Source organism: Lethenteron reissneri, chromosome 20 (genome assembly GCF_015708825.2).
Source record: "Lethenteron reissneri isolate LAM-NWPU_2019-01 chromosome 20, ASM1570882v1, whole genome shotgun sequence".
In the NCBI taxonomy this organism is placed as follows: domain Eukaryota; kingdom Metazoa; phylum Chordata; class Hyperoartia; order Petromyzontiformes; family Petromyzontidae; genus Lethenteron; species Lethenteron reissneri.
This window is the reverse complement of record NC_083798.1, coordinates 18,323,894-18,344,308: the sequence shown is the minus strand read 5'-3', so window position 1 is coordinate 18,344,308 and position 20,415 is coordinate 18,323,894. Positions and strand designations below refer to the sequence as shown.

The following is a 20,415-nucleotide window of genomic DNA, read 5'->3' as shown; positions in this document are numbered from 1 at the left end:
CTACAGTCCTGTATAGTACTGAGCACCATCTAATGGACGTTGAAGCATTTGATTAGAAATTACAGTGCCCACATTGTTTAGTTTCAGCAAGTTACCTGATAGCAATCTACTCTCGGCACGCATTTTTTATTTCATACTTAATTGAAATTCAGTCTTAATATGAAGCCTGTATTCTTTACGACAGTCATGTCACTCATATGTTATAGCAAATTAAAAAGATAACATATACCGCAATTTGAATTACAAATACAATCATGCATATCCAAAGAAGTGTAGCCATTAATTTGAAGCGTAATTATTCCTTACATTAATTGGAATATTTAATTTCCAGATTATTTTTCCACTGATACAGTTAAATATAGCATTGCTGAAAGGTGAAGCAATGGTATTTGATTACGGTGGGGCATAATGCAAATCCTTTCACTATTGAGAAAAATGTAGTTTTGGGAATTCAAATGAGTTACGCTGGGGAGCCCAGATTGAAAGCATTACACTGTGGCTCTCTGTGACTCGCCACAACAAACTGGCTGTTTTAAAGTAATTGCATGATGACGCTCTGAGCGTCTTGAGCTGGGTGTGGTAACTGGGGCGAGCGGTTGGATGGATGGTGGGGTTGTGTTGTGTGAGCTCTGGGGAAAGGGACCGAACATGGGGGAGGGGGGCGATAGGGGGCATGGGGTGATTCGTATTCATTACAATTTGCAAGCACAGTGTGTGTGTTCAACCACATACATTGAACACATTGTCACTATCTCTAAAAGCATGAAGTACAAGGCATCGCGTCTCCATGGTGTCTTCAAGCACTGAACATTGGGCACCATGTCTGTTAAGTGCCCTTCCCTGAACTAACAGTGGAAACTCCACAATTTCATGGTTGGTGCCAGTCTCTCCATAGAACAATGGCCATTGAATTCCCACAATTACGCAAGTAGCTGTCCAGTCGTAATTTAATTGAAAGAATCTGTAAAAAAAACAACATGTACATTAATCATGTTTTTACTGTTTCAATCACATTGCAAATTATTTCCTGAAATTACTAGATGCAAACTAATCACCAAATTATCTTACAGTAATTATCGAGTGGGGGTTTGGGCATTAGCGGTTCAGATGTGTTTTATAACTGTGTAGACCGTATCTGCTGTCAGCAAGAAATGCAGGCTAATTAAAAATGTGGAAAAATAACAAGCTTCACATGCTCAGGAACAAATTTGTAGTTTTAAGACGGTTTGCCAAACTAAAATGTTAAGTGATTATGTTCTGCAATGTCGCACTTCATTGTATATCCAACTTCATCAGAGCAGATAACAAGATTTCAAAACATCTACAAGGACAAATCATAATTGAACACTATAATGAATAATATGCTCGTTATCAAAATGTGGATGGACATGAAAGCACAAGTATTTTTAAACGGAAAAAACTGCGGTCTAAGTGTTTCACGTGGCTAGCTCGATGACACACATGGAAGTACACTGGGGAAACATTTCTACGATTTTTTTCATTGTCCACACAGATACCACCGGTCAGCTGGCCTAGCAATGCGATGTCCACTGTAGAGGAATTAGAGTAGTTTTAATGAAAAAAAAACATGACGATATTTTACAAGCTGTTACAGAACATAAACTGTAGGAATAAAAAAAACATTTAAGTTCACGTCATCTGTTCACATTGAGAACAATTAATGAATAGTTCAACGCCACCAAGACCGCCATAGTTAAATACTGTAACTGTTTGCAGCCTTGTAGCAGGCAGTGATGCAACACCATCTATTTGTACGCTTCTCGAAGCATTTTGAATAAATTTTTCTCAATATTAATCAGTTTTATCCAAATTTTCATAAACAATCTATTCTTTAAAACACATCCAAAATGTCGTGCAATTTGTGATTATAAAGATCCTGAAACAAATAATTGGTCAAATGTACAAAATAGAACTCTTATATATAAAACAAAACTAAGCTGTTTAACACGTAGGCTTTCACGACCAATATTATTCATAACTAAACGTTTTTGGGTTAGATCGCGTTATTTATAAATGTGTCGTAACCCTCCACCACCCGACACGGCCAATCAGTAATAAAGTGTCACGTTGACAAAAGACAAATAGTTCACTACTTTAGCCCACCGGTGTGTTGAAGAGTGAATCCACAACATTTACAATTTTTGAGTACGACATTTCTCTGGTAATTACATCCAGCTGGATTTTTTAGTACGACGTTTCGCTGGTAATTATGTTGTGGATTCACTCTTCAACACACCGGTGGGCTAAAGTAGTGAACTATTTGTCTTTTGTCAACGTGACACTTTTTTACTGATTGGCCGTGTCGGGTGGTGGAGGGTTACGACACATTTATAAATAACGCGATCTAACCCAAACACGTTTATTAGAAAACTAAGCTGTGTCTGAGGCAGTAGTTACATGGGGGAAACTAAGCGACATGTCTCGGACCGTGTTCGTGAACATGAGGCAGATCTGAAACACGGTAAAACCAATACCTCGGCCATGGCTGATCATTGTTTTAATGCAGTGGGCTCACACGAAATTAATTTCTCTAAGACGAAGGTACTTTGCAAACCCACTGGCTATAAACAAAGTTTCGTTCATGAAGCCATCGATATATACAGACACAGACACAATTTCAACCGAAAAGATGGGTACAAACTTAGAAATCATTGGAAGGACGTTATCAAGCAGTTTAAATCATAACTGGCTGTGATGTTCCCATCCTACCACCTTCCGAAGTATATAAAATGGCTATTATTCCCCACAAACTGCCTTTGTGACCAGGACAGTGATATTTTGGAATTTACCTATTTCAATGAGAAAACAGGCAAATTTGTATATTTTCGTTCACATAAAGTCGTAAAAAAACATCATGAATCTATAAATTAACATGTATTTATACTAAAGTAATACAAAAATGACTACAAAAGATTTAGAAGTTAGTAGTTTTGCGAGATTTACGATTTTCCAAATGTAGTCTCCCATCATGTTCTCGTTATACTGTCCTTGGTAGCGGCATTCAAAGTCCAATATATCCTGGTGGAAGCGCTCGCCTTGCTTCTCCAAGTATGCTCCCATGTTTTCCTTGAATTTATCAAGATGAGCATCAAGGATATGGACTTTGAGGGACATCCTACAGCCCATTGTGCCGTAGTTCTTCACCAGTCTCAACCAGCTCCACGTAGTTTTCGATCTTGTGATTGCCCAGGAAGCCACGAACCACTGTGACAAAGCTGTTCCTAGCTGCTTTCTCCTTACTTGGGGAATTGAGCATTTTGGGGAATTCATTGCACTCCAGGATCTTCTTTATATGTGGTCCGACGAAGACACCGGCTTTGACCTTTGCCTCAGACAGCTTAAGGAAGAAGTCTTGAAGATACTTGAAAGCTGCCATCTCCTTATCTACAGCTCTGACAAATTGTTTCATAAGGCCCAATTTGATGTGCAGTGGTGGCATCAGCACCTTCCGGGGGTCCACCAGTGGCTCCCACTTGACGTTGTTCCTCCCCACAGAGTACTCGGTCCGCTGTGGCCAGTCCCGCCTGTGGTAGTACGCCTTGGAGACCCATCAGGAATGCCACCATTTTGAAGTCTCCGATGACCTTCCAGCTGTACTCATCATACTTCAAGGCGTCCAGCAAGGTCTTGACCCTGTTGTAATTTTCTTTGAGGTGCACCGAGTGAGCCAGGGGAAGAGACAGGTACTTGTTACCATTATGGAGCAGCACTGCTTTGAGACTCCTAGACGAGTTGTCAATGAAGAGGTGCCACTCATTCTGGTTACAGGCAATTCCGATTACCTCGAACAGACTGGTCACATTGTGGCAGAAGCAGAGCCCATCTTGACGGGTGAAGAAGCTGAAAAAGGTTGGTGACGCTTCCTCTGATCTGCGACTTGCACACTTTCTTCCAACAAGTTCCACTGCTTGAGCCAAGACGTCAAAAGCTCGGCATTGGACTTGGTGAGACCAAGATCTCTGATCAAGTCGGTTGAGGTATTTTTGGTTGCGGTAATATGGGTTTCTCTCCTCAGCTCCACCTCTGAAATTTTCATCTGGATCTACAACATCTTCCTCGCTCTCTGACTTGCTGCTCTCTTCTAAAAACGGCTGCTCTCTCTCCAGAGGAGTGGGTACGGGGAGCTCATGGCAGTGTGGCACCGGGGCGATGGATAAAGGAAGGTCTGGATATGTGATAGCAGGTGCATTCTTGCTAGTCCAACGTTTGGAAGGGTCCACCATGCAAAAGTAGCAGTTGCTTGAGTGGTCAGTGGGTTCTCGCCAAATTCTTGGGATAGCGAACTTCATGGCTCTCTTTTCCCCTCTGTACCATCCTACAAAAATACATTTATTTCACCCATGACTCATGTGTAAGAGATTCTCGCAACATTTTTTAAATATGATATATTTTTTCAATAACATTGAAAATTGAAAAACATTTTAAAATTAAAAACTTTTACAATTTTAAATGTTTTAACTAATTTGAAAACATACAATTCTGAGCAACAATTGTCCATATTAGCTTCCAGCGTTTTTTTTGCATTGCTCGCAGGTGAAATGAGGTGCCCAGGGTTTGTCTTAGCAGATGCTTCCACAGATGTACTTTTTCGCTCTTGTCTTGATAAATTGGCCACACACATAGAAAAATGTGTCTGCCGGATGCTTGCAGCCTCTTGATGCCATCTCAGAAAAATGCAGATATGTATCCACTTAGGCAGCTGGAACTAAACTGAACTGGTGGACTTAAGGCCCCTGTATTAATACTATTATTTATATTACTGGAAACTTCGAGAATGTTCCAGAAGTCATTCCAAGTTTACTCAGCGCTCAATCTATCTGGAATGTTCTGGAAAATAGGCACATTTAAAAATATCACTGTCCTGGTCACAAAAGCAAAGTTTGTGAGGGATTATTAGCCATTTTATGTACTTTTGAGGCATAAGCAATTAGGAAATATTGCCCAGAAACTAAAAAATAATAAATAAAAATTCTTACACAGTGTAATCCAGTCACGAGGAGGTATGGTTGGAGATTCTGACAGAGACGGATCCATGATATGCACAATATTTCCAAATTATGTCGGCTAAGTTTTTGAAGAAAGCATTACAGAATATTTTTCTGACTAATCTGTGTAAATATTGAGTCTTCTCCCCTTATTGTTCGTGTGAGTCACCTCCAGGCTGTCAACGCCTGTAAAACATACAGAATCGCCTCATTTTTCTTTGTTGGAACCGACTGAAAAAAGTGTCTTCACTCTTTTCACACTCTAATAACTACAATAATACTCTTTTATAAGTTTAGGTTTGGCAGTTCTGAGACACTATTTTAGGAAGCAACAACGTTTATTCTGCACTATATATCTTATACACTGTTCACACACGGGATAACTAATTACGAATCAGAGCAGCCAACATGCTGTCTCACCCATGACGCTGGAGACGGAGATGTAGCACCTCGGGTTCCATTCCACCTGTGGACAGATAATGTAACCCTGGATTTTTTAAGTGAGGGGGTATAAAAAGGGGAGCCTGAAACCGTTCAGGAAAACACTTGTCTTCAACCTCTGGGCTGCCAAGACCCACTCCCTGCCATCCTGCCTTCTCGAGCTACTCATAGCCTCCATGTGATGCCAGCGAATGCTGCTCCGAGGCAGTGATAGGTAAAGTTCTCTTTCGTCTTCCTCCCTCCAACTCTCACAGTGTCCGTGCGACGCCGTGAGTACAGCCGCTAGGTATATGATAGGGCGTGTGAGTATTTGGGGACTTGGGTAGCAGTAGGCTAGGCTCTGCTCACAGAACATTCCCTCCGGGCAGTGCGGGGTTTGCGCCGCAAATAAAAGTTAGCACAGAGCATCGGTGTGGTGTCTGTGATTTATGTGTGGAGTGGCTGCGTGGGGAAACGCGCTGCGAGGATAAATGTGAAGCCGCAGCACGAGCGCGCACTGCGGTAATTGCTCACTGGTGTGGGCGCAAGTGTGCCGCTGCGTGCTGTGTTAGCGTTAGCTGTGGTGTGCGCACGCGTTAGGAGATAATCGACCACAGGTGAGAGAGCGTTCGCGCCCCTGTGTTAACGATAGCGACGGGAGTACACGGACGCTCGTTGAGGTAATCGCTCTTCGGTGTGGGCGCTAGCGTGCCGCTGTCCGCTGCGGTAGCGTTGGCTGTGGTGTGCGTGGGTGCGTGGGAGTTAACTCCGTGCGGCCAACAGCGATGTCCCTGAGAGAGGGCGCTAGCGCGGGTGGCCAGATCACTCGGTCGGCGGGGGCCCGACGGGATCCAACCGACGCGTGGAGGAGGGAGCGGAAGGGGCGGACGTCACGCCCCACCTGCCTATGACGTCGGCTCCCACATCATCTTTGCGTGGCTTTACACAGCCACCATTTTTGTGCATGGATGATAATTCCATCAACAGCTTAACCCACCTCAATCATTACGCTTGATTTACAATCGACTGTAATGCAACTTAAATCCGTAGCAATGTTTGATACAGTATTCATGTACTGCTCCGATAAGAATGATACATGATTTACAGCATTCATCACAAACGAAGCACAGCTACGGCCAGTCTGTCTTAATTGGCATTGCAGTATTTCACAAATGTGTTCTTTAAACACATGATGCACACTATTTAATTTGGATAATGCAATCTGTAATTTGACTCGCTAAAATAACGGCGCGTGAATACTTTCCAAATTTCAAAGGCTACGCTTGTGTCCTCGTAAAAGCAGTTATTCTCCTATTTCATTGCAGCATAAGCCACCGTTATTTGTTGCAGTGGGCTTTGTTGGCAAACATAAGAGGGGCTTTGTGTTGAACCTTTAGTTTGGTGGAAAATTATGTAACAGCCTTTGATATGCATGAGGTGACCGTCAACAATCTGACTCTGCCAAGGACGTACGGGAGGGCAGTGATCATTGGCACTGCCAGGAATATGCTTGGTTTCTCTAAGAGAAGGCACGGATTTGCATTGTCAAACATGCAGTCACAGAAAGTACAGCCAATTGGTGTGAATATGCCTCTATATTGTCAATATCACTGGTCATTATAACAAATCGCGCTATTCATACAAAAAAGCCTCGTAAGGAGAGAGGTTGATTTTCAAGAGGGTTCAGCTTGAAAAGTTTAACTAACTCCTTTATGAGTATCTTATTGCGCTTCCGTAATACACATTCAGCAGTAGATTGACAAAAGGGCTGAACCATGCACAATACTCAGTTGTGCTATAAAAAACGAGCAAATTATTTGCTTATGATTACGTAAGTTTTTTCTATCTGATATAGAATTTAAATGGAGAATGCTGATTTTAATTAATGTAATACACATCAAATGTAAGTATATTTAAAGTACCCCCGTGGCCCTGAGCCAATCGTGGACATTTTAAATGAGCATGAAATGGGCAAATACCTCCATGTGACAACCACTGCAGACCTCCACCAAAGTGGTACTCAGATTATCCCAGGAGGGATGTTCATCTCTCGTCAACCCTTCGTTCTGTCCTGTTCAGAAAAAAGGGAGATCTTGCTTTGTTTTGGCTTAACTTTTCTTATGGTTTAAACCAAATGGAAAGTAACACCAAAGTTCTCGTTAAGTGAAAAGATGGAGACGTCATAGTTTGATTTAACTCTCCTTTTTAAATTTCACGAATGCATTGTTCTTCTTGTTGATTTGGAGGCGTGCATTATATTTTATCATTCACATTCAAAATCAGTCATAATGAAGTATTTTAGGGTTAGATTGCGTACATGTGTATGTTGATCCACGAGTGCCAACGATATTATTTTTGTGTAAACAATGGCATTATATATATGTATAGCCTTTAGTTGTGACAAGTGAATAGATGAAAAGTGTCTCTAGCCATGCCCCAAGTGCTGCATATCGGCCCCAGTGTTACGTTTCACCAACACGAAAGCCAAGGCACTCGCGCAACGGCCCCTAGTGGCCCAATCTGTTATTAATACTGCAGCACTTTTTTGAAACTGATCAAATCAGGCCCAATGTAGGTCACAATTGGATTTGCAGTGAATTTGCATCACAGGAATGAAACTGAGGTGTAATTTATAGTCATGGCAGTGGAGCAAAAACCACACACCAATGCATCACCTAACCGTGTCGACTTTAAGGCACAGCAGCAGGCCGTCAATTTCACGGTATATCTGCCATTTGTATGTGTCAGAAATTATGCTACGTAACTTTGATTTCGTTTTCGCATTATCCAATAAAACAAATCCAGCTAACCATGCAATCAATTTACAGTGTTGTTGAATGCTGCATTTTAAATACAGTATACTTCAACAATATGACACCACAGAGAAATGTATAGTTTTTAGTCCGAGCAGGGTGAAACCAATCTCCAGTTGTCTTTTTGTTTCATTTCTGCCTTTTCGGGTGGACATATTTTCAAACTATTTGAATTGGTAGTCAAAACCACAATATGGTCACATATTCATCTCTTGAGTTGGTGGTCTGAATCAAGCTGAGAGCATCTTACATACAATGTGTCGATCACATGACATGCATGCAAAGCATGATGGAAGTTGTGCCATCCTCCTGTTTGTGAGCACACCTTTACATCTTGTAAAATCTGGCAATGGATGACAGAGTGCTTCTAATGAGAGAGACACATATGAAGAGAAGGAAAAAGAAAGGAAAATTACTTTCACATTCAGGCAGTAATAAAAATAGATATGTAATTTTAAACAAAGCCTAAATCAATTAAAAAATAACTCTGTTACCCCTCTAGACATTCATGGGTACTGTTGTAATTAGGATATTACAAACAGGGTCAGTGTGTCCTTTATAACTGTCAAGAAAAAGTGTGTATCATATTCAACCTTCAACCCAAGGTCTGAACACATGTTCTGAGAAGTGCAGGCTAATGTTCTGAATTTAGGTCCCATTCAGAGGCACAGTCAGCTCAAACAATATTATTTTTAGTGTACATTTCAAGACCTCTGACTTGTATTAATTCAAGTACTTAAAAATACTGCCATTTACACACAATCATCACTGTTCACTTTTGGGCTGTACATTTTCCATTTTAAGTTTGTAACTTAATTTCAATTCTGATTTCAACGACGTAAAGCATAAATAATGCCAAATATAATTAATATAATTAATTGCCTATGCATCTCTACTCATGAACCAGCTTTCACCTGGGGAAAAATTCAGAAGGTTTAGGAATGGCTTAGGCAAGCATGAATTAAGCGTAGCCTCTCGTGTGATTTGTTTTATTAAATGCATTTCGGTAGCACTATGCCAATGTAAGCTGACTAGCCTCTGTTTAAAAGGTTCTATAATGATTGTGTTATATGATCGGTGTATGTTACCTGCTATGCAATGCTTAAATGCAGCCAGAACAATCCAGAACATTGATCCAGTGTAGTTATGCCATATCATCTCACCTTATGCTGCCCTTATGCTATTGTGGTGTTCATAGAGATATATAAATATAGGGTAGAGTACAATAAGACAGCATTGATATGGATAGGAATGCCTTATTCTCTAGTGGCATAGTCTCTTATGCCGATAACCCCTACTCCAATCCAGCCGAGCAGCCTTACAGAAAATATAGGTGAGAAATGAAGCCCTGCTGTTATTACATTTGCCACAGTCATAATTTGTGTCGTTATAGACTATAAATACCACAATAGATAAGCAAACAATGCCTCTTTCGTAGATCTGTTTCTCCATATAAAAATTAAAATTATTCTTGAGACAACCCACGGCCCACTGGGAGTGCTTAATTTCAGCAGAATTAATTCAGTACAAGCAACCTCTGGACTGGTTTCAACATAGTGTTTCATTAGCAGAGTCAGGCTTGCTTATCCGTTAGGTTGTGTAAATCATACTTGTATATTATTGACGTGGATAAAAAGATATATGAAGGAGACTTAGTCTGCTCATCTATTTTGTAAATGCATATGGATCATAAACATGAACATTGATAAAGAAATTGGAACAAAAGCTGGTGTGTGCAAATGAGCATGAAAATATGCTTGTTTGGAATTGCACTGAGAGAAAGGAAGGAGGGAAAACACGTGGATCATACACAATATGTAAATTATGGACGTGATACTGCCTGCTAAGCAAGTGGGATTGGGCAGTATGCATCGCTGGAAGGGATGATGGCAAGTGGTCGATACTCACGAACAGTGTGTATGCAGGAGTTAGATGGATTGTTGCATTGCGAAACTGTGAGAGATTGTGACAGCGTTAATACGCCTTTATCTATCAGTGGATAGATCATGGTTGCTGATTATTATAAACCGATATATTTAATAACTGTTCTTTAGTAAGGCATGCATATACATAAGCTTCCGTGACTGCAGGAATTAATATTATTGGGTCTTTCGGTAAAGTCACATAGATAAGTTTAAATAAAATAACAAAAATAACAAAAAACTACGACGTTTCGATCGCAACACAAGCGTTCGTCAGCTCTTTTTTCTCCTGATGACGATCGCTTGTGTTGTGATCGAAACGTCGTAGTTTTTTGTTATTTTACTTGAACCTATCTACGTGAATTTACCGAAAGACCCAAGAATATACTATTTATATTAAAACAAATGACCATGCAGAAAGGCTTTAAAATCATCATGTAATTTCAAAGGATGTTTATACACATCACCATCATTTGAAATAAACAACAGCAATAAGTACAAGGAAACCACCAAAATGTATTGGTACTAGTTTATTTAACAATTATCTACGTAAGTTGCTTTCAATAAGCATTGTGCATCCTAAATATCCACTAGCAACCATATCAGCATAACGAGTAAAAGATTCATCGTGTTTTAGCATTATTTTCTAAAAAATACAAATATCAATGAGACAGCACTTCAATTCTACAAATCCCGATTTTCAGAGTATTTTACGTTACAGAATACTGAAAACAATTTTAAAAGCATCAAGAATCAGAGCTAAAATACCAAGAAAATATGCATTTTCTTCTTTGAATATTTTTTGTCCAGTTTTGTTTGCAGCAGCTGCTCGCCTACATGTGCGATATAATAACGCAGTATTCAAGTGCTGCAATAGTGGTGTGTTTGTGGCAGAGGATCAGGGTCACATAAACAGGACTTTGTTCAAATGAACAGTTTAATGTCAAATGGAATGTCTTCATTGTGCCCTTGCCAAGCCCTATGGTGGCCTTCTATTCCTTTCTCTATTTGCTAATTCTGAACATTTTGAGTACCCTGAGGAACTAATTAACAGTTATTTTACACAATATATTTATTCAATACCCTAATTTCACAACACATTAATAAAATACATTAGCATATAGCAATTTTACAGACTGCTACGAATTGCCATTTTCCATGATTGGCAATCTACAAATATGACCTCTAATTCAGAACTGGCTACAATTGCATGCGATAAATTGAGAACTTCTGCCGAATTCTATTGTACCTGAGATTACTGTGAAGAACCTCAGCCAGTGGAAATAGAGCATTTCGGTTTTCCCACAGAGTTATGAAGAACATAGAGAAAAGTTTTGTCCTTTTTAATTTGTTCCAAAGCACCGAATGGAAATTGAGATGTTTTGAAAATACACTGCTAGCTATACAAATCATACAACCAAATACATTTGTAATTTTGCTTGCACGTGCCTTCCTGACATTTTCCCACGGAAATTTTAAAGCTCAAAACACTAAATTACAAAAAATATGTACGGGAGCTTTTCGAACATCTGTCTTGTAAAACAACTACCAAATTTTAAATAAGACAAACAAAACATTGATTTTGGAAGTAACTACCATGGCGTACGTTTGTATGTGTTAATAGTTCATAATGAAAAGTGTACGAATTGAGCTTTCATATTGAAACTTGTGGTTGAACAGAAACTGCAAGAGTGCTGGTCATACGTGATACATACAAATACTTTCAATTATCCATTGCGAATTATATTGGCTTATCTGTCAAATAGTGGACACTTTAATGCAAAATTAAGCCACCTGAGTGTCACATTTCTCATGAGGCTCTTTGTGAAAAAGCATGCATATTGTGAATGTAAAAGAAGTAGTAGTTGACATTTATTAATAATCAAGTAAGATATCTTTGAGGCAAGGGGTATCTTTTTCAACAGATGTGTAGAACAATATGTAAACAATGATTGCGACAAAAATGATTAAATATCCCATGCATGACTTGCATATATTTGATGTTCGAGTTGGTTTATTGTCGCCCTCAGGCAGTGCCAAACTGTCCCACAGGGATCATGGAGGGCTCGTCCACATAATACGCACCTTCGATTGGCGCAGTTGGCTACGTGCAGTGCGAAAGAAATTATATATACATAGCCATGAGGCATAAGGCAGCAGTAGGCAATCACTCCGAAAGAGAATGACACTGTTATACCGTTGTCTCATTGTCCGACTGGTGTCAAAAATAAAATAGCCACAAATTTAACCGTTTTCAATTGGAGGTTTAAAACAAGGCTGCATTCATTATGCACGCAGTTTGGTGATGGCACACGATACGTGAGGGATAATATGAAGACCAATCCTTTAGTCACAAGTGATCGGGAAGACAGGCCTTGCAACTCCAGAAGTACCGTAGTTCTCTGACACCCTTCTACCGATCTGCCAGTACTTCTAACTTGATGGCATATTTATTGCAGCTGTGTCCGTTCATGTAATTTGCGTAAAATAAAGGCACGACTATACCTTTTTTTAAAGAATAGCTTAATTGACTTTATTTCCCCCCTAACTTTTCTCATTTCACAATGTATTGCGTAACTAGTGACGGTACACATAATCAGTTGTTTTTGGCATAACATTATTTCTAGGCTTCATGGTCCACAAATAGTTTCGATGTCAACATCATCAACACGTTCATGATAATGAATATAAACTATTGCATGTTTCGATAGTGCCTTTACTTTCTAATTTTACACAAAGCCAGATTAGACAGCTTCAATGGTTTAAACCATACAGATGCCCAGCAATTTCACGGACCACCTTTATAGCTTGTTGTCTGCTCCAATATAGATATGTGCTTTAAAACTTGTAAAATTGTTCATAAAAGTTGACGATTGCATCAATGCAGCGGCCCCGAACAACCACAGCCTGCGGCACCCCCCAACAACCACAACGTGTGGCGGCCCTCAACAGACTGTCAAATAAATCCTTACGATCCACTCGCACAGCGTGCGGTGGGCCTTCATCCAGCAGTGGATTTAAGCTCCAAAAAAAACTCGAGTACTAATGTAATGGATAGAGCACGGCTCTGCCTCAGGGCAGCAGTGGAGAGAGCGCGGCTCTCCTTCAAGCCAGCAGTAGAGAGCACGGCTCTGCCTCACTCTGACTCATCCGTCTCCTCTGAGGTGCATGCGATTGTGTGTGAGTGTGAGTGAGCTGTGTGTATGAGTCAGCCGTGTGTGAGTGGATCGACCGTCAGCTTTCCGTGGCGGGCCTCCCGAGGTGTGGAGCACGCCACAACACCACGAATTGGGCTGCTCGCGGTCACGTGACTCACTTCAACCAGTCCGGGGGCGTACATGTTTGGGAGGGGCGCACCTCTGGTTGGCTGCTAGCTCGCGGTCACGTGACGCACTTCAGCCAATCCGGGGGCGTTAATCACAGTCACAGAAGGACATATCTGGGCTATTATATATGTGTATGCTCCATACATACACATACAAACCTGTGTTTTTATCTGCCATTAGATACCAATATCGGGTTTTCAAAGAGCATATTGAAGTAGTGATTTTCTTGCTAAGCACGGATGTTATTGATTTATTTCCTTCATTTAACCAAATATAAGCAGAGCTCCATTCTGCCCCTCCACATATGACTAAAAACATGGCTGAGTCCATCTGCCTTTTGGCTTTTCAGACATTATCAAGCAGCAAATTATTTAAGCAAGCAGTCAGGATCGTTTAACAAATGCTGCTGAATTAACAGATGCTATTGGCAAAAGCACTCCCCTATAAACTATGGGAGTCCATTCAACGAAAGAAGCAATACCGTACATACACCGATTAGGCGTTCCCGTGGAGCATTGTGGGTAAGTTTAACACGTAGGCTTTCGCGACCAATGTTATTCATAATCAACGTTTTTGGGTTTAGATCGCGTTTATTTATAAATGTGTCGTAACCATTCTGGCGAATTGCCCGATGATGCTGGTTGCAATTACCAGCGAAACGTCGTACTCAAATTGTAAATGTTGTGGCTTCAACACACCGGTGGGCTAAAGCAGTGAACTATTTGTCTTTGTCAACGTGACACTTTTTTACTGATTGGCCTTGTCGGGTGGTGGAGGGTTACGACACATTTATAAATAAACGCGATCTAAACCCAAAAACGTTGATTATGCATCGTGGGTAAAATCAAATATAAGCAGAACTCCATCCTGTCTCTCTGCATATGAATACAAATGTGTGTTAGTCCATTAGCCTATTGGTTTAATAATATATACATATATAAAGGACACTGAAATGAACCAATTTTTAATTGTGTCCCTTTGTGAAATTGGAAATTTGTGTTTCCTCAGAACAATTGTGATAATTAACTTTGGCTGTCAAGAGAGATTGATACAAAGAGACTAACAGAATTGTAGCTATTGAAGAGTGTTTGAAAATATTCCAACACAAATCTATTTACTCAAATTAAGATGGCAAATAATGACAGAACAACATCAAGTAAATAAGCACATAAATGCTTGAAGCCATGTAAAAATGACAATAATAGTGTCTACTTAACATTTTAAAACGAACAAGTATTAAGCTGGAAACCATTCGCAGCTGTGTTTCACAGTCCAAACATCTGCAATAATATATTTCCAAGCACTGTACATTCATCAGATAGCCTATCCACTGGGGGCTTTAGTGTGGAATGGGTTTAATACTGAGCGCAGTTGCAGCGCACAGTTTTATAGGATATTGTGAGAATAATTATACCAACGTTGATGCTGGAAGCACAGTGATGCCATTTTTCTCCTTGAATGCAGCCTGCAGTTCTGCTAAATCAAAATCACAACTTTGACGTTTTTCCTTGGAGACATGTTTCCTAGAAACCCGTTTCCAAAAAAGAGCGAGAGAGGAAAAAAAGCACACCGCCGATTCTATTTCAGAATGATTACGTTCCAGGGTTGAAGGCAGAGCTGATCGTGTTTGAGGGCAGCATCTTAACACGTGCTCTTGTGCTACTTTTGTGTGCAAGCTAGGTGACGTGTGCACCTTCTGTTCAACAGGGAGGAGATGAAAACACGAAACTGTTTAAAAAACGAAACTGGGTCATACCCAGTGGTAATACATATCCGTGGAAGTGCTTTGGGGTTCATTTATTTATTGCATTCCATTTAATCTTTTCATTCTCTCTAACACCATTTGTGGTTCACAGTTATGGTTTCAGAGCTTTCAAAAAGTGGCTTTTGGCTGCTTATTATTAAATAACGTATCTAAATATTATGCAAGCACTGTATTGCAAAATGATTGGCACACGTGATAAATGCAAGATGAGTTAAGTTGCAGAGTCTTGACAATCAGCATGATCAAAAACAGCCAAGATACACTGCTGGATAAAGGCCTTTTCATGTAATAATTTTCACCCTTGCAACGCCAACAAAATCCAACTTGCTCCAGCACAGCAGCTAATCTCATAGCTGCATCTCCATCGTGATCCTCTTTTTGGCATCTTTCCCCTTTTTTGTTGCCATTCGATCATCAGTCTTGTTTTGTCGGCCATCATGCTTCCTCGGGATGTTTCCTGCTCAAACCCACTTATTTTTCTTAAGTCATAATGCTTATAATGTGCGTTTGTTCTATGATCAATGTGTTCCTCGTTTAGTCTGCCAGTGTAATTCCCAGCAGGAATCATCTCGAAGAGAGCAATGAATAATAATTAATCACTCCTTTTTCAAGAATATCCGATTTAATATGTTTGGCCAATTCTCTATCGGACGTTTGCATGTGTGGGAGGAAAACAAAAACACCTGGTGAAAAGCTGTGTATTTCAGGAGATAATAAAAAATGGATAGATCAGACATGTGTTGCTGCTGTACCTTCATCTTAACAAACATAACCCAGTCTCCAAAGCACCAGAATACGAGCATATGCTACAATGTCTAACATTAAACATAGGGGAGATGCATCTGCAGTGGAACATCTGCATCACTACATGATTTAGGGTTTAAGGATGCTCATTTAGACATTTGCCATATGGTGACGAATGCAAATTGTGCATGCCTTATCAAATCACAACACGCACTGTTGTTTTTGGCCATTGTCCTAATAATACATTCGTTCAATTGCACAAGGACATTACTTCTTATCAGGTTTGTTTCAGTCTGAACTGACCTGGTCATAATAATCATTTCCTTGTGCGCTCTCACAAAAGCAAATACTTAACGCAGCTGTCATGTATTAAAATGCATCCCCCTCCCCCAATCACCATTCGAGAAACTTGATGATGTAGTAAAAGTCAAGTCAATGCGTTTCTTTGCTCTAATGAGGAATGGAATACTGCTCATCTCCATCAGCGGCTCTGAGCTCGTGATGCATATTCTACATTGTCGTGGCAGAGGCCAGAGTCTCCCTCCTCAGGACTGACCACAATGGCATGTTACCTACCCTGGGAGAACGAGGATGAGTTAATCCTAGCCTGTGCTTTGAACTCACAACCTTCCAAGTGTGAGTCCAGTACTATAGCTATGGCACCACTCAGCCAACTTTGGTCTGGAGGGTGTGGTGCAATCAGTCACTACAGCACAGTATTTGCATTTTCCTATTCAAATTATTCGGGTCTTTCGGTAAAGTCAAGTAGACGGGTTAAAAAAAAAACTACGACGTATTTGCATTTTATCAAATTAACTTGTCTATGTATTATCCCACCACAAATATTGCCAATAGTTCCCATTGTATTAAATTAAAGAAGTGTTCAGTAGTCAAACAAACTTCACGCTTTTGTCATTTTAGATAAGCTTGGTGTAAGGCATTTGCTTTGTTACAGTCACATTACATCTGTTTGATTTGTGGCAGAAATTAATATGGGTTGATAACTCACGGTATGACATAATTGACTAGATTGGCCACTCGTGACTGAAAATAAGGCTTAAAAAACTGCATGGCAATTTTCCCCATTACTGTGATAGGGAAATCTCAGATGAAAACGCACAATTGCAATCACGTGGCTCGGGCTTCGTGTATACTTTTCACGTGCTTTTACACTACAACTCCTCACACAGAGATCAGGATAATGCGTGTATTCAATGTGAATGCGCATGCATTGCAGTAGTTGGTGGGAGGCAGACTTGGTTAGTGGTATGCAGTTGGTTAGTGGTATGCAGTTATTAGTGGTTAGTGGTATGCAGTTATTAGAATTATGATCTAAATCAAGACATTGCCTATTGCAATATCAGTGACTTCAGTTTGTGGGATGTGTATACCAGTATGATGTTATAATTTAAGCAGGGGGGAGACGAGATGACTTAGGTGCGGTGTTTTGCTGTTCCACCCCTTTGTGTGCTGTGTGACAGCCTCATTAGGCAACTCGTTAACAGTCCAACTGCCTGACAGCCTATGAGGATAAATGGAGAATGTTTTTGGGTGCTTGTGCGGTCATTTACGTGGTTAAAATGAGAACACGCGAGTGGCATGGTCAATGCATGCATGCATGACTGAACGATGTGCATGCATGATGTGAAACGTTTTGACAGCACTTGGAAGTGAGGATGAGAGCCACGGAGGACTAGCATCCACGGAACAAATCGTTAAGTTTGGAACACTTCTAAAAGCACACGTTATTAAGGGAGCTAAATCAGTACCCCAAAGTACTGCATCATGTTCAACAGTCGTTGATACTACGAATGCTGATTTTCTAGAAGATCGAGATGTAAAGCTTCGTTTTTACATTGTTATCTGTTCAGTGTGCTAACGCCTCGTTTACAAGCTTTAACAAATAATGAGGATTTGTGTAAAAAGACCGTCTCATGATCTTCCTGGGGTTTTTGTTCTCTCCAAAGAATGCCAGGTGAAAAGGTTGCATTTACAGTGCCTCAATGTCGCAAACCAACTTCGATAATAATTTATTTGACACTGTCAATTTCTTTAAATACATGTTTTGTAAGGGTAGGTCGATACGCGTTTAATTTTGATGAATTGCTGTGCTTGTAAAAAAAAGCATTCCTGGAATTTTAAATCAGCAGAGATAGGGTATTGGATTAAAGCAAAGCAAAAAAAGCCCCGACTGCACATCACAGTGTGAAGCACAGCATTAGAAACAAGCGACAGTGCACGCTACACTCGAGCTGAATTGCCAACGTGAAATGTGCGACGGTGGAGTCATGCATGCCAGCTGGAGTGTTATTGAACAGAACAGCTCTGTTAGTGATTTGACAAGAAACCTCAGAGCAGTGCCACAATGAATACGGTCAAATAACACACATCGCCGGCATTAGAACAGCGCCTGTGTGCGCTAAGCACCACTCCCAAAGACCGTTTCAATCTCGGTTTGAAGCTGTTTTATTAAAATGAAAAAAACCTACAGGCACTTACAAAATGGGCTCTTTGTTTATGAAATAAAATAAATAAACTTAAACAACCATTGCCATAATTGACTGAAGTTCAGTTCAGAAAAAAACTCGAATTTGCAAATAATAAGAGTTTAAACGTAGCATCGTTGCACAATGAAACTGTGGAAACATTTAACAGCAGTTACATTGCATTAATGTCGCTGCAGACAAAAAAGTGCATTGGCAATTGTTGTAACATTTCCAAGAAAGGCCCATCAAACATCTTTTCTTAGCATACCCCACCCCTTCCACTCTCCCACCCCATCCAACAACCCCCCTCATCCCACTTCCACACACTTTAATTTTCTTAGAAAAATATGCACTTTGCCGTGTATGCATTTTGAATGAGAATAATGTAGTCTGGCTGCACTTGTGTGAATAGCCGAGCTCGCTACAAGGTTGCGAATCTTAAGGCTATGCTGCCCTCTTTGGAAACTGGAGGCTGCTCAAGTTCATGCAATTTAGCTCATGCCACTTCATTCTCTCAACCACAGCAGCTCTCAGCATACAACTGTGCTCACGTCAGGGATCAATGATTCAATTCCAGCAAAATCATCACATTTGCTTTCTTTCAGTTTCAAATGACACCGACCCAAATCGTTTAAATATGTTTTACCTGATAACCTTAACTTCAGTGTCTCATTTGATGCCTGCTGCCATCAACTTGGACACTAACTAAACTTGTCTTCAGGAAGTCCATGGCTGTACGGTTGACAGATGAGGTAAAACAGTCTGGCAAGATCAATGGTTTTAGGTCTAGATCTGAAGAATCAGGTAAATATAGCATATCAAAATATGCAGTGGTTTGTAAAGGCAAATGTAAATAAAGTTGTCTAAACAAATGTAATAAAATGTAACAATAATAGTTCCATGTGCTAGTTGCATGTCTTTAAAGTATTTTTTACAGATCTTTAGAAGGGTTTGTTCCAGTCCTTTTTTAAAAATGGAAATCAAAAAGGAAATCCGTCCATTCTTCGAGAGGCTTTTAGTCTCCAGATCTGGCAACACTGGAGAGAAATGTGATAAAAGGCCCAGCTTCTGATTTGTCAATACGTTTATATGTATGGGACAATGTTATCGCGTGGTCTGAATTGATTCCTTGTGTGGATAATCGATAGGCAAGCCAGCTGACACCAGTATGGTTCATTGTTACATTATACAACAACATTATACTTACCTCCATATACAATATCTTAGCACAGTCCTTCATAAGCAAGGTTCTATTTCACTGTGTTTAGGCTTTCTCAAGCTGAAGACTATACCAAATCTTGACGACTGCAACTCTCTTCTTCTCAGCCTTGCTGCATACGCATTTTCTCTCCAACTACAGATACATAATGCCGAATTCCGGAAAAATGTTTACCTCCCCCAAAATTCCCACACTTCTGCTCTACTTCCCAACTCCACTGGCTCCCTGCCTACTATCGTTGTCTGTTTAAATGTCTCACTCGAGTCTAGAAATCCCTTCATGGTCTTGCCCCCACCTTATCTTGCTTTTCTCATCTCTGTGTTCCATCCCATCCTCTACGCTCCCAATCTCTACTATCCCCCTTGCGCCAAGCCACGCTTTTGTTCATTTTTCCTTCTTGCTCCACTGGCACTAACTCCTACTGCAGATAAAACAATCACCTTCACCATAACCTGATTCTGTTCCTCCCTTAAAACCCATTCCCTTCTCCATCGCCCATCCTGCAACTGCTAACTCCATGCCCCCGGCCCTCCAGCTACGATCAGGCCGACCCCAAACACTTACCCCAACCACTACCACCTGTCCTGTCACCAAAACTACACCACCACTTTTAATAAACCCCACTCTTTTTCTCAACCACTGTCATCTTATGTACAATTTAATAATTTCTGTACAGCACCTTGGAAACACTCTTTCATAGGGTTGTTGCGGTTC

General features: G+C 40.4%; 1 protein-coding gene across 5 annotated transcripts in view; it reads right to left on the bottom strand.

Moving 5' to 3' along the window:
* Positions 1 to 704: 704 nt before the first annotated feature.
* Positions 705 to 20,415, bottom strand: part of LOC133344908 (uncharacterized) — an 842,858-nt gene continuing 823,147 nt past the window's right edge. For 2 of the 5 annotated variants that reach the window (XM_061555235.1, XM_061555236.1), the window contains one exon: positions 1,380 to 4,336. In XM_061555235.1, coding sequence (XP_061411219.1) covers positions 3,402 to 4,310 — 909 coding nt within the window. In that variant the 5' untranslated portion in view covers positions 4,311 to 4,336 and the 3' untranslated portion in view covers positions 1,380 to 3,401. Of the gene's footprint in view, positions 962 to 1,036; positions 1,322 to 1,379; positions 4,337 to 4,605; positions 4,704 to 20,415 lie in introns of those variants that run through there. The other 3 variants (XR_009755392.1, XR_009755393.1, XM_061555234.1) reach the window with 3 other exon arrangements.